At 49.3% G+C, this 27,497-nt stretch overlaps 1 protein-coding gene across 2 annotated transcripts; it reads left to right on the top strand.

Moving 5' to 3' along the window:
- SYNM (synemin) lies at window positions 1-27,488 on the top strand. 2 transcript variants are annotated; one of them, XM_082448428.1, is made up of 5 exons: window positions 2-942; window positions 8,668-8,792; window positions 19,155-19,225; window positions 21,182-23,592; window positions 24,514-27,488. In XM_082448428.1, exons 1-5 carry the CDS (start codon window positions 133-135, stop codon window positions 24,850-24,852), a joined length of 3,756 nt encoding a protein of 1,251 aa, XP_082304554.1. In that variant the 5' UTR covers window positions 2-132; the 3' UTR covers window positions 24,853-27,488. The 2 variants fall into 2 exon arrangements, with proteins under 2 accessions (XP_082304553.1, XP_082304554.1); XM_082448427.1 differs by having other exon boundaries at window positions 1-942; window positions 21,182-27,488.
- Window positions 27,489-27,497: the final 9 nt, after the last annotated feature.

Below are 27,497 nucleotides of genomic sequence, written 5' to 3'. Positions count from 1 at the left end.
CAGTCTCTCGCCAGCTCCCGCCCCAGTCTGCGGGCCTCCGGAGTAGCGGCGGGGCCGGAGCGGCACAGCAGAGGGGACAAGACCAGGGTAGGAGGGAACCGGCCGGCTGGGAGAGACCCGCACACCATCAAGATGCTGTCCTGGCGGCTGCAAACGGGCTCCGAGAAGGCCGAGCTGCAGGAGCTCAACGCCCGGCTGTACGACTACGTGTGCCGGGTACGGGAGCTGGAGCGCGAAAACCTGCTCCTGGAGGAGGAGCTGCGCGGCCGGCGTGGGTACGAGGGCCTGTGGGCCGAGGCGCAAGCCCGCTTCGCCAAGGAGGCGCGCAGCCTACGGCAGCAGCTAGACGAACTGAGCTGGGCCACAGCGCTGGCTGAGGGCGAGCGCGACGCGCTGCGGCGCGAGCTGCAGGAGCTGCAGCTGCTGGGCGAGGAGGCACGCGCAGCCCGCGGCCGCCTGGACGCCGAGCTGGACGCGCAGCGGTGGGAGCTGCAGGAGGAGTTGGGCGCGCGCGCCGGCCTCGAGGCATTGCTGGGCTCGCTGCAGGCCGAGCGCCGCGGCCTAGACGAGGCCCACGAACGCGACGTGCGGGAGCTGCGCGCGCGCGCCGCAGGCCTGACCCTGCGCTACCGCGCCCGCGCCGGCGGCCCCACCGCGCCCCCGCCGCGCATGCGGGAGGTCCACAACGGCTACGCGCTGCTTGTGGCCGACTCATGGCGGGAGACCATGCAGCTGTACGAGGGCGAGGTGCGCGAGCTGGAGGAGGCGCTGCGGCGCGGCCAGGAGAGCCGGCGCGAGGCCGAGGAGGAGACGCGGCTGTACGCGCAGGAGGCGGAGGCGCTGCGGCGTGAGGCGCTCGAGATGGAGCAGCTGCGGGCGCAGCTGGAGGATGAGCTGCTGTGGGTGCGCGAGGCGTACGAGCTGCGGGCAGAGGAGCGGCAGGTCAGTGCGCTGGGAAGCCCCCAGCCCAGGCCCGCGCGCCCTGCGGGTGGGGGCCGCGGGGGAGCGGTGGGGCTCCCCGGACCACGGCTCGTTCATGCCAGGCGCGACGTCGCCCACGGGCGGGGCCGGCCCAGAGGGTGCCGGTGGGGACCCAGGCGCCGAAGGGACCGCCCTGCTCTGCAGTGGGGCCTCAGGGTCCCGGCATCTCGCCACCCCTGGTTCTTCGACTCAGTGGGCGAGTGCCAAGTGGCAGGTCCCGCTGGATAGACCCGTCCCTGCCCTCCTGTTTGGTTGTCAATTTCTTTGGCCCTTGGCATGACTGGGTGCATTCTGACAAATGACCCTCTCAAGCTCTAGGTTCTCTTTCAATTTCCTGTGTTTCGAAGACCGAGTTCACTTAAAAGTAAACCAAGAAGCCCCAGAAGTGACTTCCAGAGGTGACAGCTCTTTCCTTCTCAGACAAGTCTCAGTGTTGGGAGATTTCTAGGCAATGGTCAAGTCCTTATCGTGAGCCGTTCAGAATGGCAGCCCCGTTGGCACTAGGGCTCCCCTGGGGAAAACTTAACTTGTTTTACAAATCGGTTTTTATTTTGCCAGGATGATTTCCCAGTTGGAAGCAGCTGGTGGTGGCTCCCTGGGCCACTGCCTCATTTGTTCTTAGGAGGGGCAGTAATCTTAATGCAGAGAAGAGCATTAAGATCAGAGATGTTTTTCTCACAGTACAAGCTGATGTCCGATCTCTGGGTTGTGTAAAAGCTGTGGTAACGCAGGTCCCTATGGCAGGATGTTATTACAAGTACAGGTAATATAAACAGTTCCTGTTTCAGAGAAGCAGAGCTCAGACTTCTGACACTGACACGGTGACACCTGTGGCTGGATTTATTGTCTGTACACCCAGTCCAGTCCCAGGGTTAGCCCTGGTCCTGCCCAGTCTGGGCCAGAATTGGAAGTATTCCCAAATCCTGCTGTCATCAGTTCTTAGGATGACAGTTTAAGACAACATCCACACAAATTCAGAAATATTTTAAAGGGAACAGTTTGTAGCTTCAAGTTAAAAATTTGTGTTGGAGTGATTTTGTGCCTTTTAAAAAAATTAGAAGTAAAGGAAACATGGCAGTTGTGGCATAGAGGCCTGTGGTGATCTCACAGGCATCCACAAATAATCAGCAGTTATCTGTTGACTACCCCTGGTCCTTAGCACTGTACTGGGGCTTCACTCTTCAAAGAACTAGAGTCTGGATGGGGAATCATATAAAGCAATACAGTACAAAGTTGTTTGGGATTTCATCTTTTGGATCATAGGTTTTGTTTGGCCTCTGCCTCATAATTTTCAAAAGCCTTCTGCTGGGGTTGTAGGTGGGACAAGGGGAGGGGCCGGTGAAGTATGTGCTGATTTCCGGAGCTTACTCTAGACTCCAGGGCGCTTCCCTTTCCAATGATGGTGGCCAGGGATGCCAGTTCCATGGGGCCCCATGCTCTGTGTTGAGTGAAAGTTAAAAAGTGTCTTTAATGTAAGCTTTCACAGAGCTTTTAACCAAAGAGAAGTGCCTGCCAAACTCACTGCCCACTGAACCCCTTTGTAGGGAACCCCTGCTACCACCTCAAGGGTCCCTGCTGTGCAAGCAGGTTTGGAAAAGGCTTCTTTGAGGCGTGTTTTGTGGGCTAAATCCCCACCATTCGTTTGCCATCATAGCTCACTTGGCTCATTTTGGACCTGGAAGCTCTGGTTTCAGTGTTCTTTTTTAGCAGCAGAAACCTTTCCCCCGCAGTTAACTCTTAAGTGCACCGCCAGATATGAAACAGATAAAAGCAGAGTTCCTCTGATTCCAGGACAGGTGGGGACCTGAAGTGCCGTTCAAAATCACCTTTTTTAACACAGGGACTCCAGGGTACTTCCCTGGGGTCACACCTGCCCCAGAACTAGGATCCCACTCTCCTGTCCAGTGATATCTCTCCTATTGGAATTTGCTTCTTTCCCCTAAAAGTAAAGAGTAAGGAAAATGTCTATAAGGACTTGGATATATTTCAGTTCCAATTTGTGGCTGTTTCATTGTACTGCATGTTTCCTTATCCATAGCCTGAATCTTTCACCAGTTACCTTAAAGCAACCATATTTCAAGTTGCATTCCAAAAGACTCAATACCAAGCATTAGTACATTTTTTTAAGAAGTGTAAAAATGCTAGATATTTTGTTAAAGAGTAAATATGGATGATTTAACCCCAAGCCCCTGATGTTTTCAAATTCTATAGAAGCTTAGCCTGGGGAGACTGAAAATATCATAAAACCTGATTTAACTAATTTACTGTAGTAAAAGTTTCATTACTAAGAGTTAGCCTTTATCAAGAGCTTTTTGTGTGGCAGGTAGCAGAGGTACCAAGCCCATCACATGTGTATTCACTCTCAGTCCTCACATCAGTCTTAGGAGGTGGGTACTAATATTTACCCCATCTTACAGATGATGAAACTGAGGCCCATAGGTCACCTAGTTAGTAAGTAGCTAAGCCTGGGTTTGATTCATGCTCAATTGCCTGAGCAACTAACCACTGGGCAATATTCCCTCTCTTCTATCTGTTCTATTAAAGATGAACTTTAAACCAGTATTTAGTTTGCTTTCATAGAACAATGATCAGTGTTCTTCCTAAGGCATCGCACAGAGGTGCCTGTTAATCTACAGTCCTAAAATGCTTTCAGACCCTTCCAGCTGGCTGTTGTCAGAATAGTTTTAGTGTTAAGTCTTTCATTTACTTTTTAACGTGTTCCATACGGTTTAATGGGAACCCCTCTCCCTCATCTGGAGGCAGGAACGCCCACATAGTGCCCAGGCTCTGGGCTGGCACTGCAGCTTGAGGGGGAAAGATGCTCACTAGGACTTTCTTTCTGGGAAAAATGGGCCTTCCCAGATGGCCTACATGCCTTAGACCTCTCTCGTAGGCCCCTTGCCTCAGATTTGCCAGAGAAAAGTTTGCTGAAATGACATCCAAGTTCCCAGCATTTTATATGTAGTTCAGATCACTTGAAGCCTAATTAATACACCCTGTCTCCCAGTCTGCAGGAAGGGGCTTCAGACAAAAACTGTAAGATGTTTGTGATTTACACCAGCCTTACCCCATAAACATTGAGATTTTGGCTCGTGAAAGTGCACTCTTAGCCTCAAGGCTGACTGTGGCCAGCTTCCACGCCCCCAAGACATGACTGAATGAGAACTTTCTTTCGATAGGAATGGAGTTGGTTTAGCTGCCCTACCTGGGTCTGAATTGTGGCTCTGCCACTGTTTGTGTCTCCGTTTCCCCATCTGTGAACTAGGGGTAATGAAAATGGCCCACAGGGTGCATCCCCATTCAGTTCATTCATTGAGTACTTGGTGTGCCAAGCTTGCCTCTTAAGTGCTGGGGGTACAGCAGGGAGCATAACAGAAACAAAACAGAGAAAGTCCTTGACTGCACAGGTCTGGAGGTGGAAACAGTTCAGTGTTCAGGAGCAGGTGTGGCTGCGGCGAGTGGGCGAAGGTGGCCTCTACAGGACCTGGGCTTCGGCTCTGAGCACGTGGGAAGTCGCTGGAGGGCTCTGCGCAGAGGCGGGTGGTGACCCTTGTCTTCACGGAATCTCCCTGGCTGCTGTGATACACATAGACTGTGTGGGGCACGTGTGGGAGTAGGGAGACCTCTTTAGGAGACACTTGCCACTGTCAAGGCAGTAGGTGCTGGAGGCTTGGGCCAGGGGCAGCAGCGAAGGGCAGAGGCAGGAATCTACCCTGAAGTTGAAGCCCATGGGGTTTGTGGATGGATTGGATGTGGTGGGAGAGAGAGGGAGAAATCAAGTCCGCTCCAGGGCCTGGGGCCTGAGCAGCTGGAGGAAGGGGGGTGGTGCAGGAAGGCAGGCTTGGGTGGGAGAGCAGATTTCAGTTTGAAATGCCTCTGAGATACCCACCTGGTCTTGTAACATAAATGATGGGTCTGGAGTTCAGGGTGTTGTATGGGCCAGAGATATAAACACTTAGCATCCAATCAATGCTTGTTATTAACAAACATCTAGTTTTTGCATCTAAATGAGGTTATCACAGAATTTAAATTCCCTCGAGCTCTCTAACGTTCAAGATTCTCAGTGCGTGACCATGACACTTGCAAGCTCTTCCTGTTGTGTCTGGGCGACTTGCTCAGCAAGGAGCTGCTCAAGTTTGGTTAAGAGAAAATGAATTCTTTGGACAATGAGGGCAGCATGCTTTCCCTGATGTAGCCTACATTTCATCACCAGTTGTGATGCTGCCCAAACGTTCTCTAAATAGCAACTAGAAAGGTGACCTTTCTCCCCAGCTCTAACATTTGGCAAAACTGCTCCTGCTTGGGTTAGAATTTGCTGTGTCTCAGGCTCCAGTGCCTTGGCTTGGCCCACGGTTTGAAAACTTCTGGAGAAGTGGAGGCCAAGTCTGAAGCTTTATTCAACCAGCAGGATCGGTTACAATTTCTGTGAAGACTGTTGGGAGCCAATAATTCTTATATTCCTGCTTCCAAAAGTCAACGAATTTTCCTTTGACAGTTTAGGAAGAGTTGACTCACATGGGAATGTGGTTGGAACTGCACTTATTTTAACTTAAACACAGTTTGATTTTCCTCCTCTTATTTTGCGGGGTGCAGAAATGTTCTGTACCCCCAGGAGGGAGAGAATCTTCGTGTAACCTCCTTGGCATGGCTGGGAGATCTTGACCTGCTTAGGAGGCTTGTAGTTAGAGAACTGAATGTGTTTGATTTTTTTTTCTAAGCATTTTAACAGCAATCAAACTTTTTTGTGAAGAAGGCATTACTACACATTGTCAGATTTTAATATTTAGGTAGAATTTCCTGTAGTAGGAAGGAGTCATATTTATGTTTACAGAACATTTTATACTGTAACCTTGTACCTGAGTTTATACTCCCTCTAAAATGGGGGAACATAGGCTTTTAACACTGAGACTTAACTATAGAATGTGTGAATGTTGTGACTAAATTCTGGCAACTGTCACTTAAATCAAGACTGGCCAATGGTCTGCTTTGATGAACCTCTTTATCTATTTATAATGCCAGTTTTGGAGGGTGTTTACACTTACCCACCCTCGGATACTAGCTAGCGGTTTTTAAATTTACTCCTTTGCTTTAAAAGCTAAGTGGCTTCAGTTTTTGTTTTTAGCATACTTTGTATAAACAAAAAGAACCTAGCAACAATTATTAGCTTAGATATATAGAACTGCTATGAGAAGCAGAATTATTTACATGCTGATCATTCATGCATCTTCTTAGATGGTAAATCCAGTGTGGGACTTAGTTACATTCATTCCTTAGTTTCATAGACATTACATATTTACTTTGGACTGCCAGCATATTGCCAGGTGCCTTTGGTGGAGGGATTACATGAGAAATGAAAATAGATTCCTTCTCCTGTTGTCTTATAATTTTTAAATTCCACAAAAATAAATGTCTAAAAATGTAGCCTGTTAATTGTATTCAGGAATAATGCTACATTTCATTGCAAACGAAAAGTTAAAGTATATGGACTTATTCAAAGTTTAAATATTTGTTCAGTTAACTGTTCCCCAGCGTAACTATAAAATGTTATATAAAACTGTAATGCAGAGTAGGGCAAAACTGTAAAATGGTACAAATGAAGCCATTGTGTTTATTAATTAAAATATATTGTCGATTGAAAATAGTACATTTTGGGGACTTCCCTGGTGGCACAGTGGTTAAGAATCCACCTGCCAATGCAGGGGACATGGGTTCAATCCCTGGTCTGGGAAGATCCCACATGCCACAGAGCAGCTAAGCCCATGCGCCACAACTACTGAGCCTGTGCTCTAGAGCCTGTGAGCCATAACTGCTGAGCCCTCGTGCCACAACTACTGAAGCCTGCATGCCTAGAGCCCGTGTTTTGCAACAAGAGAAGCCACCGCAATGAGAAGCATGCCCACCACAACGAAAGAGTAGTTCCCACTCACTGCAACGAGAGAAAGCCCGTGTGCAGCAACAAAGACCCAACGCAGTCAAAAATAAATAAATAAATAAAATAAAAATAAATACATTTATTAAAAAAAAAAAGAAAACAGTACATTTTGAGGAGGGTAATATTATCTTGATCATTTCATTTTAAATCTAGTTCACTGGTTGCGTGCTGTGTGACTTGCATGTGAAGGGCATTTTTCTAGAGGCGGGGGCTGGGGGGATGCATGAGACAGCGACAGGCTGTGCCTTGCAGTGTCTCCCGGGGTGGGGGGGTTGGGTGGTGGGACATGGACAGATGCAATTAACCAGGAGGGAGCGGAAGTGCTATGGGGGTGGTGTGAACACGTGCCCGGGGAGCACTTATTAAACTACACGAGAACAGTCATAAAAGTTTATATCCAGGTGTGACTTTTGACATTTATGCCCAGAATATATTCTTGTCACATTAACATAACTTTTCTTCCCAGATGATTTTAAAGTAGCTTTTCTAGATGAAACAAAGAACTCTGTATCATGAGTATGGGGGAAATTCTGTTTCAGATCTGAGTAAATTCTGTTTTAAATATAGTAAAACCCCTGCTTTCTAGTCTTGCCTTATTTTATTTATTTATTTATTTATTTATTTATTTATTTATTTTAAACTTCTTTTTATTTTAAAAAGATTTATTTATTATTTATTTATTTATAATTTATTTTTGGCTGCGTTGGGTCTTAGTTGTGGCATGTGGGATCTTCGTTGAGGCATGCGGGATCTTTCGTTGGGGTGTGCGGGCTTCTCTCTAGTTGTGGCGTGCGTATTTCCTCTCTATAGTTGTGGCACGCAGGCTCCAGGGCGTGTGGGCTCTGTAGCTGTGGTACGCGGGTTCCAGAGTGCGTGGGCTCTGTAGTTTGTGGCATGAAAGCTCTCTAGTTGAGACTCGCGAGCTCAGTAGTTGTGGTGCATGGGCTTAGTTGTCCCGCGGCATGTGGGATCTTAGTTCCCTGACCAGGGATAGAACACACGTCCCCTGCATTGTAAGGTGGATTCTTTACCACTGTACCACCAGGGAAGTCCCTAGTCTTGGCCTATTTTAAATAACATCTTACTTCACTAGTGTCATATATTGACTTCCCTAAGCTGACTGATGTCTGAGCTGTAGAGATGCTTTACGAGCATTCATTATTATTAGGGAGAATGAAAAGAGAAGCCCGTGTCCTAGCCACATCTTCCTTATGCGCTGATTAAAAAAAAAGAAACCTTCCAGGTGGGAGAAATATAGTATTTAAAAATCATCCTTGGGACTTCCCTGGTGGTGCAGTGGTTAAGAATATGCTTGCCTATGCAGGGGACACGGGTTCAAGCCCTAGTCCGGGAAGATCCCACATGCCGCGGAGCAACTAAGCCCGTGGACCACAACTACTGAGCCTGCGCTTTAGAGCCCGTGAGCCACAACTACTGAACCCCACACGCCGAGAGCCCTTGCTCCGTGACAAGAGAAGCCACCACAATGAGAAGCCTGCACACCGCAACGAAGAGTAGCCCCCGCTCACCGCAACTGGAGAAAGCCCACATGCAGCAACGAAGACCCAACACAGCCAAAAATAAATAAATAAATTTATAAAAAAATAAATAAATAAAAATCATCCTTGCAATGACTGCATTTTTAATAAACTTGGAGATTTTTCATCTCTTTTTGTGCCCTGAGCTCTTGGTACCTTAAGTTCAACCCAGCAAAGCTCCAGTCCTCTGATCCCCAAACCTTCTGTTCTCTTTAGAGAAAGATCGCCTGCCTGGAGGATGAGAAGGCAGCCCTTACCTTGGCCATGGCTGAGCGGCTGCGGGACTATCAGGAGCTCGTGCAGGTGAAGACTGGCCTCAGTCTGGAGGTGGCAACCTATAGGTAAGGATGCTGCGCTGAGTCCACCCAGCTGAAGCTGGCAGTGTGAAAGTCCCTGCAGCCTCCGTGGAGTGGCTGTGGCTTTGTGACAGCAGAGAGCAGCCCTGATGTGGCCAAGTGAGGCGTCCAGGGCCAGAGAGGGAAGGAGGAGCGGGGCCACGCTCAGATCACGGAGCAGGCATCCCCTGATGGTGGGAGTAGCCAAGTTTTGCACCCTTGCCTGCTCTTTGCGTGTGTCCTGGGAACTGGTGAAGAGCTTTGCACACGTCAACTCCTCGGATCCTAGGGATTAGGTTCTGTGTTAGTTACAGAGCTAGAAAGGGGGGTACCGGGACTTGAACCCCGAAGGTCTGAGTCCATCTGCCTGTTGTGCTGTTGCTTCAAATCCCAGGGCTCTGACTCTGTCTACAGGGATTTGGCCTTAAAAGTATTGCGTCTCTGCCCAAAGATCAGCATGGCACTGCAGGCGACTGGCTTTGTTTATCAAGATGTTGACTTGAATTTGACCAAGCCAGATGAAACAGTCACAGAGCCCTCAAAGGGGCAGAGGACATGGCCCGGTATCCCTGGAGGGGCCTGTGGGTCACAGAGTGGCACTTGCCCTTGGCGCCCCCTTCCTGCCCCCCGGGGCTGAGCCATCTCTGGCTGAGGTGGCACCCCTCACCTTGCGGCTTTCCTGATTGGTGAGGACTGGTACCGAGGGACCCAGATCTCAGACACTTACAATGGAAGGAATTTTAGGGACCCAGTTTTCCCACTTGTGAGAATGATCATGGTGGCCAATGTTACTGAGCCCTTACTGCCTGCCGGACGCAGTGGTAAGTCCTTCGCAGCTGCTCACTGCCCATAGTCACCCTCTGGTGGTGGATATACCACACCCCTTTTGCAGGTGAGGGAAGGGGCCTGGAAGCAGGGATCCGGGCTGCTGAGGGGCCTGTGCCTTACCCACCGAGCATGACAGCCCTTGGAAGAGCCTCTGGCTGAATTGAGGGATGGTCCTAGGGCCAAGCTGGTGGGGGCCTTGCTGGGTCCCTGCTCTGGGAGCTATGCAGCCTGAGTCCTGCAGAAGGGATGCTGGTCAGGGCATGGGGGAGGGGAGATGAGGCACTTGCCAGCCTGTCTTTCCCAAAGTCCATCTCCACAATCTTCTTGGAAATCTCATGGGGTGAACAATTGCAAAATTAAATTGGTAGGGTATTGAAACAAATGCTGAGTGAGATAAGCTAAGCTTTACTAATAAGGAAAACTTCAAAACAGTCGTGCTTTATTTGGGGGAAGGAAGCATTAGGATTTTTTTCACTTGCAAGTGACAGAAACCCTTCTCAGACTGGCTCAAGTCAAAAAAGGCATTTATTACTCATATAACTGAAAAAGTCCTTAGTTTTGGGCATGGTAGGTTCAGGTGCCCGGATGGGGTTGTTGGCAGGCTGTCCCTGCCTTCTCTGGCCCCTCCTTCCTTGCTCTGCTCCCACAGTGGCAGGAGGGGCCCCAAGCAGCTCCAGGCTTTTGTCCTTGAAACCCCCAATCCTGTGGTCAGAGGAGGGGGCTCTTTCCCACCATCCTAGCAGGACTCCTGGACCCCCTCTGGCTCTGCTGGGTCACGTGCCCATCCTTGGCTCGGGGAACGAAGTGCTTGAAAGGGGTCAGCTTCCTATGAGTCACATGGACTGAGATTCAGGTGGGAGGTACCCCAAACAAGGCATCGTTCTAGAGCGGATGCTGGGTCAGCCTAGAAAACCCACATCTGTGCCCCTGTTAGGTGACACCTGGTGTCAGGTGAGGTCTTTTCTCTACAGAGGCAGTTGGATCTTCCTGTTTCCTTTTTGTAAGAGTTCTCTGGGTTGGAGTCAGGAGACTTTGATTTTATGCCTCATCTCTCTGGGATTTTGAGCCCTTTCCTTCCTCGCTTTGTCCTGCCCCCAGTTCTCTGTCATGAAAAGTCAGAGGGCACAGGTGGGCATCTTGCCTGAGAGGCCAGGGCCTTACCTCTCTGGTAGGTGTTCACAACCCTACCAGCTTAGCTTTCCTCAAGGCTTAGCTTTTTCTAGCTTTTCTCTTGGTCGCGAGCCTTTTTCGCTCATGTCAGCAGGGACAGAGTTTACTCCTGTCTGTGGCCGGGCGTTTCTTTAACCCATTTAGGGATTGACTTGGCCCTCTCCTAGGAGTTTAGGAAGCATCAGTCCTTTCTGGGAAGTGAGTGATTGATTTCACTGTGTGCCTTCCTGAAGTCCAAGTTTGCATGGGGAAAATGGGGAGCCCAGCCCAGGAGCCTGCATATGCCCGGCCCTGCCCAGCTCCAGACCCCAGCCTCTGTGGTTAGAACTGTTGCCGCCCCCCTGCCCTCCAGTGCTTAGGATTGAGTCTGGGAGATGCCCGCAGGTCTAAAAGACGTACAAGGGTAGAATATGACCTGCTTCTTTGTATCAGCCAAAAGCCTAGCATTTTTTATCACTGATAAGTGTCCTGAAGATAAACCCTTGCCATGTCTTACATGATTCTTTCAGTACTTTGTGCTGCTGCCCAAATTCTGAGGCCAGGTATGAAAATTCCTCTTCACAAGTGCCCATTTGATCTTTACAAACCTTGACCCTCCATCTCCGGAAGTTGACCTTCTTCCCACACCCTGCCTCTCTTGAGGGCGGCAGGGACAGTCAGCTCCGTGGGGACCACATTCCAGGGTCCCGTGCAGTGTGACTGCTCACCAGCCCTGTCCAGAGGGGCTGAGGTGGCCAGTGCTGCGGCAGGCGTTGCTTCGCCCGCCGTGGCTGAGGTTGTGTTTCCCCGAAGTGGCCGCTCCTCTAGCACTGCTCAGACAGACATGTGAGGTGTGTGAGCCACTGCTCACACACCACACATGGAAGAGAAGGGCTGTGGCTCTGGAAAGCTGAAAGCACATCACAGCACGGCTGGACTCTGCGGGCCAGGTCTCAAGTATCGTGAGTCCTTCCAAACCCAGATATTTGGCCCTTTCCGGAAACCTTAAAGAAGAAACGTTAAGGTAATAATAAAATGGTGCAACTCATAATTTATAGGGATAGACTTACAGTTTATACGTAAGTATATAATTTAACAAAATAATAAAATTAAAACAAAGCAAACCTCAGAGTCTAAGACTGGAGGATTTCATCAAAACTAAGTTGGCCAGTTGGTGGCCAGGGAGACCGTGGCACCTGGCCTGGCAGGTGAATGTGAGAATGAGCCCTTTGCTCCCACATTGCAGGTGATGATGGGCAGAAGCCGTGGGGCTGGGCTGGGGCTGAGGATGCTGAGAGAAGGGGGAAGTGTGGGAGAAGACAGGCTGGCACAGTTGTGCTTGCTCTTGTCTGCCTGTCTCCAGTGGTGTCATGTGGGGCTGGAGATGCTTATCCGCCTGACATGTCATCTCGAGGTTTTTCCTGACGTGTGAGTGCTTATTATACGAGGGGCTGAGTGATGTAAGGGGAGATTCTCAGAAACAGGACAGGGCGTGGTTCTCAGCTGCATCTGCACATGGGCATCACTGGGAGAAGCTGATGAAGCATCGGCTCCTGGACCCAGTTTAGATATTCCCATTAGATTGGCACAGGGTGGGCCCAGGCATGGTAGTGCTAGAGCTCCGAGGATGATGGTCAGATGCGTCCAGGGAAGAGAAACACTGGTCCAGGGCCTTGCTCACAGGGGCCTGCAGACCCATAGTGTGGGCATCACTAGGCATCTCAAACTTGTGGGAAACCTTGGGCCCACCCCAGACCTACTGATCAAAGTTGCCTTGTCACAAGATCCCAGGTGATTTGTGTGCACACTACTGTTTGCAGAGCAGCCCACGGGCATCCAGAAAGCTCTAAGCCTGTCTTACAGCAGCCTAGAGGACAAGACAAAGGATAGGCAGGCTGAGTGGGGGGCTGGTGCTGTGGGGGGCTGATGGAGTGTGCAGAGCAGGCTTCCTGGAAGAGGCAGTGCCAAGTCTTGCAGGAAGGGCAGCCAGGAAGAGACCATGTGGGAAGGGCTTTCCAGGCAGAGGGGGCAGCCCGGGCCAGGACCTGAGGACTGACCTAGCGTGGCATCTGTGGCAATGCCAAGCATTCGGGCGTCCCTGGGCAGCTTGGTTTTGGGGGCTGTCATTGAGGGCCATGTATGTTGGGTGGATAAGAGCCACACCCGTGAAGCCATGTTTTGTGAGCTGGGTGGGGTTTGTGCTCTCAGGCTGCTCTGGAGATGCTCGGCGTGCAGGGTGTGATGCCTGCTCAGAGGGGCTCAGAAGCGTGCGGCCGGGTGCTGAGATAAGGCTGCACGGACTGAGGTAGCCTCCTACACCATAGGAAACAAGACACGTTCCCCAAGACACACAAGTGCAAGTTTTCTGGAATCAGAAGGGAGTTGTGAGAATCAGGGAAGGTTTCTTCTAGAGGGAGATGAGATTGATCTGGGTCTTGAAGGATGGCAGAGATTTGAACAGACATAGAAGAGGGGGAGGTGGGAAGTGGGGGGTGGCATGGGAGGAGGGAGGGAGAAGTATGGTTAGGTGAAAAGTCAAACAAGATGTTAAAGTAACAGTATGCATGTTCCAAGAAAATACTGTACATGGTTTACTGCCAGTGAAGAGAGTTTGATAAAGATGGTTAGGAGAAGGAATGGAGAGCTTCAGGCCGAGGTAATTAAGAGAGATTTTCAAGGGATGTGGGATTTGAGTTGGGCCTTGAAGGGGCAGGGAAAGTGGGGAATAGGAATTGGACTGGCAGAAAGGTGTCAGGAAGGAGCTCCAGGTGCACAAGTCAGGATAAGAAAATAAGTGGAGGAAGGAGAATGCAAGATGAGTCAGCAGAGGCCTGGAAGGAGGCAGATTGCAGGGGCCTCCATTGCCAGGCCACTGAGATGGGGCGGTCCCGGGGCCAAAGCCAAGGAGAGGGGAGCCAGCTGCTGGCAGGTGGAGTGCAGGAGGGTCTGGGCCTGGGGTGGAAGGGGTATGTGTGTCTGTGGGTGGGGGCGGAGGCCTCGGGAGGTGCATGTGGTGGTCGGAGATTCGGGACCTGACATAGGTAGGTACCCGAGGGAGCCTCCACTCAGGGCTGGTGAGGGCAGTGATGGAGGGGCTGGGAGCAGGAGGTTTCTGGGTAGGAACGTGGGCAGATGTGCTACTGGGCACACAGTCTTCTAAACTAGACCACCCCACACTGAGCCTTTTCCACAAAGCAGGTGGAGAGGGCTCAGTGGGCTTATTCAGACTTAGTGTATAATCTGAAGATGGTGAAACTGACAGTATTCAGAACCCACCATGTCCCAAACCCCTCTACTGCTGACATAAAGATCAAGCCCCAAAGCTATAGATTGAGAACTTGCAGAAACACGGTTAAAAAATAGAGCACTCCCGCCCCCATCCCCCCCCCCACAAAAAAAGAAAACAGAACCCAATCATCAGGAGTAAGCTGTTAGAAAATATACTGGAAAAAAGAAGATCGTCAAAATTGGAACAAAAAATGCAAAAATAACCCAGGAATAAACTGAGTCCAGAAATCACAAAACTGAGGGTAAGAAGGGGCCCATCCTGGATTTCTTATCTGGGGGACAGGTGATGAAATCTCCATCAAAATTTAAAAAGAGGCTTTGTTTTTTATGTTTTGGGGGTGGAGAATATAACAATTCTAAGCTTTACCTGAAAAAATGGAAAGCAGGGCCAATGGATTTCTCAGACAAAAAGCACTAAAGGGAGTCTTGCCTGGCAAGATACAAAAATGTAGTGCAACGGTTTCCTGCCTGGGGACTTTATGGCAAAGTCCTTTTAAAAGGTTAGTTTCTTTGTATGTCTGTGCTGGGGGAGGACGTGCAGAGCCCCCCTTTCCTCTTTCTGATGGCAGTGGGCAGAGGTGGCGGGTTTTAACTGAGAATATTCAGTCTCTAGGTTTAGACTGCTAATGAAGCAGTACAGATAACGCTTAACATTGCTAATTTCATCATTTTAATGATGTTTCTGGTTGCTCCATTGTTTTTAAGATCACCTGTACCTTTTTATGTTTCTGTTCAAAGGAGAACATTTCTTGGGAAGTTCTCAAGTTCTTGGAGAAATACATTTTTAAAAAATTAATTAATTTATTTATTTTTGGCTGCATTGGGTCTTCGTTGCTGCGCGCGGGCTTTCTCTAGTTGCGGCGAGCGGGGGCTACTCTTCGTTGCAGCGCGCGGGCTTCTCATTGCAGTGGCTTCTCTTGTTTTGAAGCGCGGGCTCTAGGCGTGTGGGCTTCAGTAGTTGTGGCACGTGGGCTCAGTAGTTGTGGCTCGCAGGCTGTAGAGCGCAGGCTCAGTAGTTGTGGCGCACGGGCCTAGTTGCTCCGCGGCATGTGGGATCTTCCCGGACCAGGGCTCGAAACCGTGTCCCCTGCATTGGCAGGCAGATTCTTAACCACTGCACCACCAGGGAAGTCCCCATTTTGTTTTTTTAAAGTTGAATCCTATTTTTGGGAAAACCTATAAAAATGTGTTAACACTGAGACTTACCTGGTTATTAGGTGAAAAATTTGAAGTTAATAAAATCTTGTAGTTTTAAGGATAGATAATTAGGATCAACAGATACATTTGGTTGTTACCCTTACCCACATCATTGCGTAAATGAATTAGCCCTCAGTTAACCATGACTTTAGGTAATCCAGAATCTCTTCCCTTCTTGAACTACTTTGGTTAATGGAAAATCACCTTTCTTCTGAGGTCAATAGGAGATGATGTAGATGATGATGATGATGATGGCTGATATTTATTGAGCACATATTCTGTGACAGCCATTGTCGCAAGAACTTTCCAATCACTTTATTAATTACCACCACAAACCTGTGAGTGCTCCCTGTTTCAGAAATGGGGAAACTGAGCCACAGAGGGTTTGAGCGGCTTGCCCAAGGTCATAGGACTAGGAAGTGGCAGGATTTGAATCCAGGCAACCTGATTCTGGAGGTTTCTCTGTTAACCACTTCCTGTGCTTCCTCTTTCTGCTTTATTAGTAATCTTATTCTTTATGTCAGTCTTTTTTTTTCTGTCTCTGGAATCGACAAATGGGCTTTCCTTATGTGATTTCATCCTGAGCACAGAGGGAGTGACCAGAGGCTGCCTGGCACCACTGCCTCCTTGTTGTCTTTCACATGCCTGTGCTTGGGACAGACCCTTTCCAAACCAGATGGTGATGCTGGTCCTGTGGATGGACTTCTGCCCCTCTCTCCTCCCTTCCCCCTCCAGTCCCCAGTCTAGAGTGACAGGCAGTCCCCTGTCCTCTCTGGAGCTGGGGCCCAGGGAAGCTCCTTCTCCCAGCCCCTCCCCCTTTTCCTCCCACAGCCTGCGTTTTGCCAGGAAGCACCACGTGAGACATCCCTCCACCCAGGACCAGGCAGGCTCCCCCACTGGCATTGCTTCTGGAAACATCCTCCGACTCTCCCTCCCCCCTGACGCTTGTCCCTGTTTCTGGTGGGCGTGCAGGGTGGCCGCCTTGTGCCCACTGTGTGGAGCAACAGCAGATGTGCCCTGAGCTGCCATCAGGATAATCTGTCCCAGACGGGAGCCCCACTGCTGGTTGGCCCGTGGGTGGTCTGTTAGGGCCTGGCACCCAGCCAGGGGCCGCATTAGCGCTCCCTTCCACCTTGTGGGCTTGTCTCCGCCACCTTAGTGAGGCCAGGGTCCTGGTTTTCCAGCACATGTTTGCTTGTTTTCCTGCCTCTCGAGAGGCTGCCAACCTGTGGGCCTGTGTGAGATGTTCACTTATAGCCCATGATTCAAGCGGTTGGCATTTCTCACTGGCACTGTGGGTCCCAGGCAGTTTTCTTCCACCGCTCCCCAAATAACCAGAGAACGCTTGACCTGCTCCTTAAAGTTGTACGAGTCTGTTCCTTAAAAACGTTCCTTTGAGAGCTTTTGAGGGAATTGACCCTTTTTGGCCTTGCCCCAGGGGTTTTGTTTATGCCTCTGCCACCTAGTCTCGTGAGCTGTGCTGGTGGAGACGGGATGTCATGTGTCATTGTGGGGGGGGTGGGGGGTTCGTAAAGGCATGGATTCAGGACCAGTGTCTCTTGCATGCCTGTGAGGCCCTGTGCTGGGCGCCCAGGTGGAGAAGGTGGCTCCTGCCTGTTGGACCAGCCACTGGGAGGAGGAGTCACTGTGGACCTGAATTCTTCCCTAGTGGGAGCTGCTGCTCTTCCCTGTAGGGACATTTTGATTGAAATCACCAAGAGATGTTGGATCTGCTTTCATTAATATGGTCTGGAGGGTCTGTCTGCAGCATTTGTTCTAAAATGTATGTGAAATGGCACCATCTCTGGCCCAGCAGGGAGGCCCAGGCAGCTTGCAGGGGCGGCTGAGTGCCCAGGCCTGGGCTCCCTTTTTCTTGCTGATGAATGCAGGCCTGCACTCCAGTCTGCTCACCTGTAGGGCCAGGATGCCCATCGTCGGCCCAGTGTGGGGTTGCCAGGAGGACTTGGTGAGATAGAGGGGAGGGTTAGAGCCTGTTTGGTGCTCAGTCTTAGGGCTGGTGAAGGCCTTGGGCACAGGAGCATTAGCGCTGTGTCACCCCTCGGGGTCTGGTGCCCCCTCCTAGGAATGATAGTACCTGACTCAGGGTCCTGAACTCAGTAAAAGTTTGGTGATGGTTTGGATTTTCCTGAAAGAGAAGCAAAACCATTCCCCTTTGAGGGGAGAGGGAAGAAGTTTTTCCCCCAAGAGGATCTTCTTTATCCTGACCGCCCCCCACCCCCACCCCCGCCCCGGCCATCAGTTCTCCGCTGACCTGGATGCCCTGCAAGCACTTTCTGTCCTGACTTGGGCAGCTAGCGTGGGAGCCCTGTGGTACCTGCGGCTTCCTCCCGAGCAGGCAGAGGGAAGATCTGAAATAGGACTTGGCTTCTCAGTAGCCCCCCGTGGACCTTTAGCTATAGGATGCTACCTTTCCTGCTACTGTCATCCTGGGGCGCAGACCCTCCCAGGCTGACTTTTACCTTGAACGTGTTCCTTTTATTCTATACAGACCTCAGGATTTTCTCGGCAGTGGAAGGTATTTGTGTTCCTGGAACCGAACATGCTTGGTCATGAGGGTGTGGGATTAACGGGCTGGTGTCCTGTTTCCTGGCTCTCGCCTGGCGTGGAGGGCAGGGCTCTGGACACGGCCCCTCGGCTTCCTGCGTCCACACATGCACGCTGTAGTCGCAGCTTGCAGGAGAACCCTCCCGTGCACACCTGGACTGGAATCCCTCTCACCCTTGTCTTTGCTTTTTCCTCAGGGGGGCCTCCTTGCTCTCTTCCACCTACCTGCAGGGTTCTCGCATTTGTGGGAATCACTGCGTTTGAATCAGTGGAAATAGAACTTGGCCCTGGTCTGCCTGATCCGAGAGTCCCCACCCAGCTCTGGCGTCCCTTCCCTCTTTGGCTGCCTGGCTCTCAGTGGTCAGATCAGCATTTCCAAGTGGGCCCCGCTTCTGCTTGCCCTTTGCCATATGCAGTATATTTCTTGGAACTGACGTTAGTGACCTCACACGTTGCCCTAGCAACTGAACAACTGTTGTGCCCGCAGCAGCCCACGTCCTAGGGTCTCCAAACAATGGATATCCCGCACTGACCCACTGCGGTGTGCTGGGACTATGGGGCCTGACCTCTGCTCTCTCCTCAGGGCTCTGAGTCATAGACGTGAATAACAACTTAATGAAGACTCTAGAGTTTTACACTTTGGGAGCTAGACATGGCCAAAGAACCCACCTAGTCCAGTGCATTTTGCCATTTTATCAGAGGAGATAACTGGATGCTGCCTGGAATGAGACCCCTGGGGGCCTAGGTGGTGGAGGGGCGTGGTCTGCAGCTCTTCCTTCTCCTCTTATGCCTGCCCTTTCCATCTCTCCTCTTTTTTCATCTCTAAGATGTCCCCATGGAACCCAGTATGAAAACTGCAGATGCCGTCTGGCTGCCTTATTTACAAACAAATGTCAGTCCTTATTCTGCCCTTAGTCAGCCCCTGACCTGTGACTCCAGAGAGACCCCAGTGGGGTAGTAGTAATTGTTTTGGGTCCCTGTAGTCCAGGGTGACCTGCCAGGCATGGGCCCTTCCTTGCTTCCCAGGGAAGCCAGACCCCCGACCTCCCTTCCTGGGCCCACATCCCTCTGTCTCCTCCTCCTCCATGCCCTGGGTTTGGAAGGGTTTTCTAGAAGGCCTTGGCTCTCCAGTCCTTCTGAAGCCCTGGCCCCCTCATTTTGTTCATTTAGCTGATAGACGCTCTCTCCAGCCAGGTCTGCTGGGGTAGGCTTGCGTCCCAGTGGTGCAGCATCTGCAGACACATGACACTGTGACAGTGTATCATTGACCAGATCGACAGCTAACAGAGGCACTTCTTGTCTTTTATTTCCTAATGAGTTTTTTAAAAATAATTTTTACAGAGCCTTACTGGAAGGAGAAAGTAATCCGGAGATACAGATCTTGACTGAGCGCATTGAAAATGTGCCACAAGGTAAATATAAGGAAAGCTTATCATTTAACATTAAGATGCTGTCTATCTGAGCAGGTTCATTCCATGGATAAAGAGTAAAGCATCATTATCTGGAAGAGTTGGGGTTAGATAAGAGTTTTCAGATAACTGTCATTTGTCCCTCTCAAGTATCAAATAGATTTTATTTAATGGGCCATAGTTTCAATAATAATGCAAATGAAATTGTGTGGGAAAGGACTTCATTAACTCATTTGTTCATCTAGCCAGTGTTTGAGGGTGCTTCCTACCCAACGTGGTGAGGGAGGAGAGGGCTGATGGAAAGCTGGGAAGTGTGAAGGGTGAGAGGTGGACGTGGATTTGTTCATCACACCCTGTGGAGGGAACACCCTTTACAGACCAAAGACTTACAGCCTTAACCCAAACCTAGGGAGGTGTTACTTTGTACAGCAGGCAGTCAACACTGGAACTCGTGACCCTACCGGTGGGAGAGGTGGGAAGGATTACACTGTTTCCACCAGCCTAGGTTTGTGTGGGCAGCTCAGGGTGATGTGAGCGGCAGTGTCACCTAGTGCCCTGAAGTCAGCCTCAGTTCGGGCCAAAAGCTGCAGCACAAAGCCCGTACTTCCTGTAGCTGCAGAACTGACATTAGAGAGTTAATGTTCATCAGAAAGACCCGGAGAACCTGTAGGATAACTTTTTTTTTTAAAGTTTTCCCAGTCCTGTAAAACCTTAAAAAGCTTTCTGGCTAAGCAAGGGCAGATTACATTATGTGCAGTATGTTCTGTATACACCTTACTCTGTGTAGTTTCAGGCTCCATGAGTGTTGCCATGTTCAAAATCATGGTACATTGGGATTACATGTATGTACTGGTTACTGCTGTCAGGAGAATGTGATTATAACAGTCAATCTGGATAGGTGGTAGTTTTTAAAAAAAATAACACTCCCCATCTTTATTTTCAAAAACAACATCCCTATTAGACACTTCACAGATTGACAGGTCACTGGGTTCAGAATAATTTTGGTTCCAGTCATCTGTGACTGGAAGGGATTTGGTCTTGGTGTCCAGCAAGTTTGCTTTTGAATTTGAGAGTAAGGTTGGTTGGCTGCCGTGGGGGAGACCCAGGGGGCGAGAAGCCTCTGCCCAGCTCAGCAGATGGGTGTGGGTGGGCACAAAGGGGTGCCTGCAGGGCGGATGATGCTCCTGGCCCGGCCACATTCCTGCCACCAGCTGCCACCCCTAAGAGCAGGTACCCTGGGTAGCATGTCTGTGGATGGTCCAGAGCAAAGCAGGAAGCCCCATGGACTGCCTCCCAACCCCAGGACCATGACATTAAGACAGATTGTAGTATTGGTGATTGGTTGGCTTCCTGCTTTGGCACCTTTTCAAATGAAATGTTTGTAAAAAAAAAAAAAAAAGTATAAAAATAGAAGAAATCAGGAATTAAAAAAAAAAAGTTAAATTCTTCAATATTTGTTGGCCCAACATGGCAATCAAATGAAAAATAGTAAAAGGTGGAGGGGTTATGCCATTCAGTGTTTAGTATTTATGTACTCTGTAGTAATTATGAAGCTCTTCTCTGCTAATCAGTAAAATAAAGTTATCTCAACGAAGTGGAAATGAAGGATTCCAAATTGTGAAATTTCTGCCACATAAATAGCACCCCTAACGTCTCTGGCACATGTGCCATGCTTTACGATCACACGTTTGATATATTTAAGATGCGTGAATATTTTAAGATCAGTAATTGGAGAAAAGTGTTGTGTGGAAGCATTCGTAGGGCTATATTTTATTGTCATAGGTTTCTTTAAACTACCAGAAAAAAATAATTTGGGGGTTGAAAATATCTCATTTATAATGACCTTCCTGTGGTAATAGTGTATATTATGATGGGATGGGATTTGATCTGTTGTGATGCTTTTAAGATGAAAAAAGGTAATGATGACTATCATTTTAATGCACTGTTCAATTTCTACAGAATTCAGAAACAAGCCCTATCAATATACCACCTCAGTATTACAGAGGGAAAATGAAAGAAATCTGTTTCCAAGGCAGAAAGCACATTCGGCCAGCTTCAGTCACAGCCTGGCGCCACGTTCTCAGACGGCTGTTAGAAGCGCTGCCAGAAGAGACTTCCTGGGCTCCAGATACTCTTCCTTTATCACTACCCCGCAGGAAAACTCTTATGAAAAAACTGCCAGCCGTCAAACCAACTTCAGAACTTTCTCTCCAACCCCTGGTCTTTTAAGAAATTCTGAAGCTCAAGTGAAAACATTCCCTGATAGACCAAAAACCGAAGGTATAAAGGGCCCCCCCACTAATTTAGCCAAAGAGTCCGCCGTTGCCCAAGAGTCCTACCAAGAACGCCGGGACAATGTGGCGGCAGGTGCTTCCGAGAGCACTTGGTCAAATGAGAGGACCATCACTTTGGGAAAGAAAATGGAAGCTAAAGCCACAAGGGAGCAGGAGAGAAACAGACCGGGAAACATCCAAACAAAGCGAGAAGAGAAAATGTTTGATTCTAAAGAGAAGGCTTCAGAGGAGAGAAACTTAAGGTGGGAAGAACTTACAAAGTTAGATAAAGAAGCAAGAAAGAGAGAAAGCCAGCAAATGAAGGAAAAGGCAAAGGAGGAGTCACTGGAGAAAAGTGTGAGGGAGAGAGAGATACCGATCAGTCTAGAAGTATCCCAGGACAGCACAGCAGAGGCGGCCCCCCAAGGTCTCCAGACACCCCTAAAGAAGGATGCTGGTGATGGAACACATAGAGGGGTGGAAACGAGAGAGGCAGGGCTCAGGCTGGGCACCAGCGACACTGCAGGCTCTCTGAAAGGTAATTCCATGACTGAAACCATAGCTGAGAACATCGTTTCCAGTATCCTGAAACAGTTTACCCACTCTCCTGAGACAGAAGCATCTGCTGATTCTTTTCCAGACACAAAAGTCACTTACATGGACAGGAAAGAGCTTCCCGGTGACAGGAAAACAAAGACTGAGATAGTCGTGGAGTCAAAACTGACTGAAGAGGTCGACATTTCAGATGAAGCTGGCCTGGACTACCTGTTAAGCAAGGATGCTAAGGAGGTGAAGCTGAAAGGAAAATCAGCTGAGCATTTGATCGGAGATATAATCGGTCTTGGTCTGAAGGGGAGAGAGGGGAGAGCAAAGGTCGTCAACGTGGAGATCATCGAGGAGCCCGTGAGCTATGTCAGTGGCGAGAAGGCGGATGAGTTTTCTACACCATTCGAAGTGGAGGAGGTCGATGACGTGTCTTCGGGCTCCAAGGGGCTTGTTGTTGAGGAGGAAGTTTACAGAGAAACAGATACCACGTGCTCAGGGAATGAAGGTCAAAAGACCAGGCAGCCCCAAGAGAACATAACTCACTTTGAAGAAGTGACGGAGGCAGGTGACTTGGAGGGAGAGCAGAGTTATTTGGTGTCGACTCCGGACGAATACCCTGGTGGCCACGAGAGAGTTGAAGGCTCTGTGTACGGGCAGATCCACATCGAGGAGGAGTCCACCATCAGGTACTCCTGGCAAGATGAAATTGTGCCAGGGTCTCGGAGAAGAATGGAGGGGGACGATGCATTGGGAGAGAAGGTTGTGAAGCCACTGGATGTTCCAGAAGCATCTCTGGAGGGGGACATGGGTTCTACTCACTGGAAAGGACAAGCGAGAAGTGGTGAGTTTCATGCTGAACCCATAGTCATTGAAAAGGAAATTAAAATACCACATGAATTCCACACATCCATTAAGGGAGGCTTCAAGGAGCCCAGGCACCAGCTGGTGGAAGTGATTGAGCAGCTGGAGGAGAGCCTTCCGGAGCGCATGAAGGAAGAGCTGTCCGCCTTCACCGGAGAGGGTCAGGGCGGGCCTGGGGGTGTTTCCGTTGATGTAAAGAAAGTCCAGACTGTGGGTGGCGGGGCTGTGACCTTAGTGGCCGAAGTCAACCTCTCGCAGACGGTGGATGCCGATCAGTTAGACCTGGAGGAGCTGAGCAGGGATGAAGCGGGTGAGATCGAGAAGGCCGTGGAGTCGGTGGTACGAGACGGCCTGGCTAGGCGGCACAGCCCGGCCCGTGGCAGCTCAGATGGGGAGGCCAGAGCGGAGGCCCCAGCTGCCAGCCACGGCTTCAAGCGCTGGGCCACCCAGGAGCTGTACAGCCCCTCTGGTGAGGAGGCCGACACTGGCCAGGCCTCTCCCCGCACGGAGTTGGTCTCTTCCCAGGGCCCCATGTCGGCCACCGTGGAAGTCACCAGCCCAAGGGGCTTTGCCCAGTCACATGTGCTGGAGGACGTCAGTCAGTCTGTGAGGCACGTTCAAATAGAGCCCCCTGGAACTTGGAGGACTGAGCAAGTCTCACCCGAAGGACCCGCTGCCCAGGTGGTGGAGGTAAGTGGGGAAGGTGACCTGATTTGGGCAGCAAGCTCGGCGGGAGCCAGCTTGTCTGCAAGGCATCTTACGTTGGGTCCCGATCAAAGTCAATTGTCCAAAGAAGTCTTCTTCCCAGGGCCTGACCCTCCCTGTCCGGGGGCCGGGGACTCAGAAGAGCCTGGCCCGGCAGAGCTTTCCACAGATCCTGACAGATCGGGGAGGCACAGGCCATTTGGCTCCCAACAATTTCATTCTAAGAGGGAAATTATTTTTCAGGCTCCCGCTTCTGAGGCAGGGAAGGTTGGTGATTATTTTTCAACAGAAGAGTCAGCGGGTACCCAGACTTCTGTGAAGCACCTTCAGTTAGGCCCCAAGGAGGGGTTCAGTGAGCAGATCCAGCTCACAGCCCCCCTTTCAGACAGAATGGAGTTGGGTGTCAGAGAAGCTTCTGTGCACACGGAAGTGTGGTCAGGGAATGGCACATCCATCAGGCACATCAAGACCGTGCCCCAGAGGCATCAAGGCACCGAGCAGATAGTTCCCCCAGCCTCGGAATTTAGCGACTCAGAAAGCAAAGCCCACAGAGAGGGCTCTGCAGATGTGACCCAGGCCACCCATAGTTACACTGTGGGTAGGAAAATCCTGATGACTGAAAAGAGCACCTTCCAAAGGGCCGTTTCTGAATCGCCTCAGGAGGCTAGTTCAGGAGACACATCAGGGGCAGAAGCGACATCAGGTGTGAGCAGATCCTTTAGGCATATTCAGCTGGGTCCTGCAGAAACCAACACCTCTGCACACGTTGTCTTCCATGGACCCATTTCCAAAACATTTGCACTTGCTGGTTCGGTGGACTCCCCTGAGGTAGGCGAGGTCGCAGACAGTGGCAGAACACTGAGGCACGTTGCCCTGGGGCCCAAAGAAACTTCGTTTACCTTTCAGATGGACGTGAGTAACATAGAGACGACCCCCCGCTGGACCCGAGAGGCCACAGTCCTCTTCCCCACAGGGACGGAAGCAGAAGCTCATAGTGTGTCTGACCGTGATGCTTGGAGAGATGCCAGCAGTAGGAATGACCTGGCAGCTGGCGTGAGCTTTCAGGGCTCTGCTGGGGACAGACACCAGGCCCCCGGGGAAAAGGGCAAGGAGCAGGCTGAGTTTGATAAGATGGTGCAGCTGCAGAGGATGGTAGACCAAAGGTCAGTGATTTCGGATGAAAAGAAGGTTGCCCTCCTCTATCTAGACAATCAGGAGGAGGAGAATGAGGGAGACTGGTTTTGATAAACATATTTTGTTTTAAATGCCATCTTACTTGGTAACATACCGATGCACAAAGGCCTTTACTTACTTTAGGGGAGGGAGGCGCACTCTTTATTAAAACCTCCCTCCTTTTTTACTTTCTTTAAAGAGTGCTCCAGGCAATGTCAATTTACTTGATAATCTGTAAAGATTTCAAACTAATTCATGCCTTAAAAGGCTTTGGAATTTTATTGAGTTGGAACTTTGACAAAAATATTTTTTATCTTTTTAGTCTTAAAAGCTCCTTGTTCTGGAGTTTTCTTTCTACTCTACCATTCTTGCACCAGGTCACAGAAATGCCTCACATCTGTTTGAAACTATATCTAGGTAAGATGCCTAAATGGTAATGAGATTAAAGTAATATATTTAAGAGTACATTTTATTTGCATGTGCTAACATGAAATAGTAAACTAACATTTTAAGGGAAAAATGAATACATTTTTCTCTTTCCTAAGTCTTTTCAAAAAGAAATCATAGGAAATAAGCAGATTAAAAAAAAAAACTAAATGATTTCATCTTAGGAAAAAGTTATTTGTCATAGAGTTAAATTCATTTAAAGACTTGAATGAATTGCTTTCTATGTGCAGAAATTTAAATAATATAGTATTTTATTTATGGAGAGGACAGCTCCAGCCTCCTGCAGTATATCAGATCAGCACACTAGCTACGTTTGCATGAGTTCCTGGAACCCTGCACTGGGTCCAGGCAGGGACAGGGGCTGGGGGGATGATTATTGGGAATGGCTTACAGTGCCAATTTTTTGCAGTACTAGGTTGTTTAGTGCACAATCTAAATACTCTTTTTTGTTATAACCTAAGTTCTGGAGTAGCCAGCTCTTACCAGGGTATACTTGAGCTTTTCTGCACTTTAGCCTCTAAACATTTAATTTTACTGGTGGGAGGTAGACCCTGAAGACAATAAAAAGAACGTTGATGCGCAGACTGTAGCTGGACTCGTGGGATGGTCGTGCACAGTAAAATTGAAAGCCCAGGTGGGCTGTGCCTCCCAGAGAAGCCCTTTCCAACCCACTGATGATGGGGTGGAGGCCTTTCTGAGCGCAAAGAGTTAGAGATGGAAAAACGGCAACCAACCTCATGGAGGTTTTTGCACTTTCGACAGAAATCATGACAGTGGCGGTGTTTTGTCCAGGGAAACAAATAATACACTAAATAGAATAAGATGTTTTGGGGAGGGAACTGGGTGCCTCTCCTGCCGCCCAGCCCTGAAGCACCCAGGAAGGGCCCTGGAGGAAGGCAGAGGCCCTACTCTTCTGGGCCACAGAGTGTGGCCCTGTAGATATACACCACTGAGTTTAAGAGACTAGAATGGGTGTGTTCTGCTGGATTTGTTTTATTTTACATAAAGGTATTGTTTTTAAAGCTTCCTTCTTTAAAGGTGTAGCATCACATAAAAATAGTATCTCTAGGAGCACAGTATTTTAATCCAAGCTAGTTTCTTTCACTTAATGTTGTCGAAAGTGTACCGCCCCTAACTTTGTCATCCTCAGGTAGGACATGATGATGGAGGGCGGTTATGGAATTTGAGGGTCTTCCCTCTAGGTTTCACTGATGGCCCTCAGACCTCCACAACGCATATCTCCTCAGCTGCCAGGAATGGCTACAACAAGTAGTTTAGGGAGAGTGCGTTTTCCTAATCAAGAAGTGGAGGATCAATGCAGCACAGCTTTCAGGGTGATCTATTTTTAAAACACCATGAAGCAGGGTATAGAAAGAAAGTTGATTTGAATTGCAAGTGTAAACCTTTGTTATCTGCCAAATGCACTAGTGATTGTCAGAAACTGGTACGGTGGTGACGGCTTTGCCAATGAAGACTTCTTGCTTCTGATATAAAGATGAGTTGATTTTATGTTAGTTGTAATTGGTAATGATTTGTATAAGTTATTTATTGGTGAGAATTTGGTCAAGGTGACAGCCTACTGTTTGATGGCAAGACAGACTGATGCTGGCAGGAGTCTATTATGTGTGTCTAAGTAGGCTTAGTTTAATGTCACTCTCCTAGCTTGTGACCTTGGAAATGAGGGCTAATGTGAATAGGTTTATTAAAGTCATGACCGACCTCCATTGGAAAATAAATGTCTTAGATCTTAATTTTTATCTCCATGTTGGAATGCATATCTTTAAGAAGTATCCTGACAAGAGTATTTACCAATATGGAGTGATGAGCTGTTGTTGGTTACTAAGTCTCTGGAACACCCAGGAGCAGGGTGTGCCCTTGACCCTGTGACAGGTCATGCCACAGCTCCATGTCCTTTAAAACCAGTCACTCTGGAGACAATAGTAGTCAACTGTGTGGTGGGACAGGGTAAGGACACAACCAGTCTTTTCACATTTATTGTTGTGTAGACAAAACAGTATTAATGGAATGTTTTTCACCTTCCCACTGGCTGTTTTGATATTGTTTGCTTAAAATGTATATTTAGAATGGAATCATCCAAAAAGCTGATCTTGTTAACCACCTGTGAAGGGATATGTCATAAGAATGTATAAAAATAAAAATCTAAGAAAAAATCCCACATTGTTCCTAAAGAGAATGAATGTTTTCCAGTAGGTGTTTTTGTGGTTTTTATTTAAATTCTAATTAAAGCATATATGTGTTTATGTGCATGT

This window comes from Balaenoptera physalus, assembly GCF_965194825.1.
Source record: "Balaenoptera physalus genome assembly, chromosome: 2".
NCBI classification, from domain to species: Eukaryota; Metazoa; Chordata; class Mammalia; order Artiodactyla; family Balaenopteridae; genus Balaenoptera; species Balaenoptera physalus.
The sequence above is the reverse complement of the archived record's forward strand: the minus strand, read 5'-3'. Positions and strand labels throughout refer to the sequence as shown.

Bases quoted from the DNA above. Each gene is read 5' to 3' on its own strand.
- SYNM (XM_082448427.1), top strand. From the start codon at position 133: ATGCTGTCCTGGCGGCTGCAAACGGGCTCCGAGAAGGCCGAGCTGCAG. The intron at 943-8,667 runs GTCAGTGCGCTG...TGTTCTCTTTAG, and splicing joins TGCGGGCAGAGGAGCGGCAG to AGAAAGATCGCCTGCCTGGA. The intron at 19,226-21,181 runs GTAAATATAAGG...CAATTTCTACAG, and splicing joins CATTGAAAATGTGCCACAAG to AATTCAGAAACAAGCCCTAT.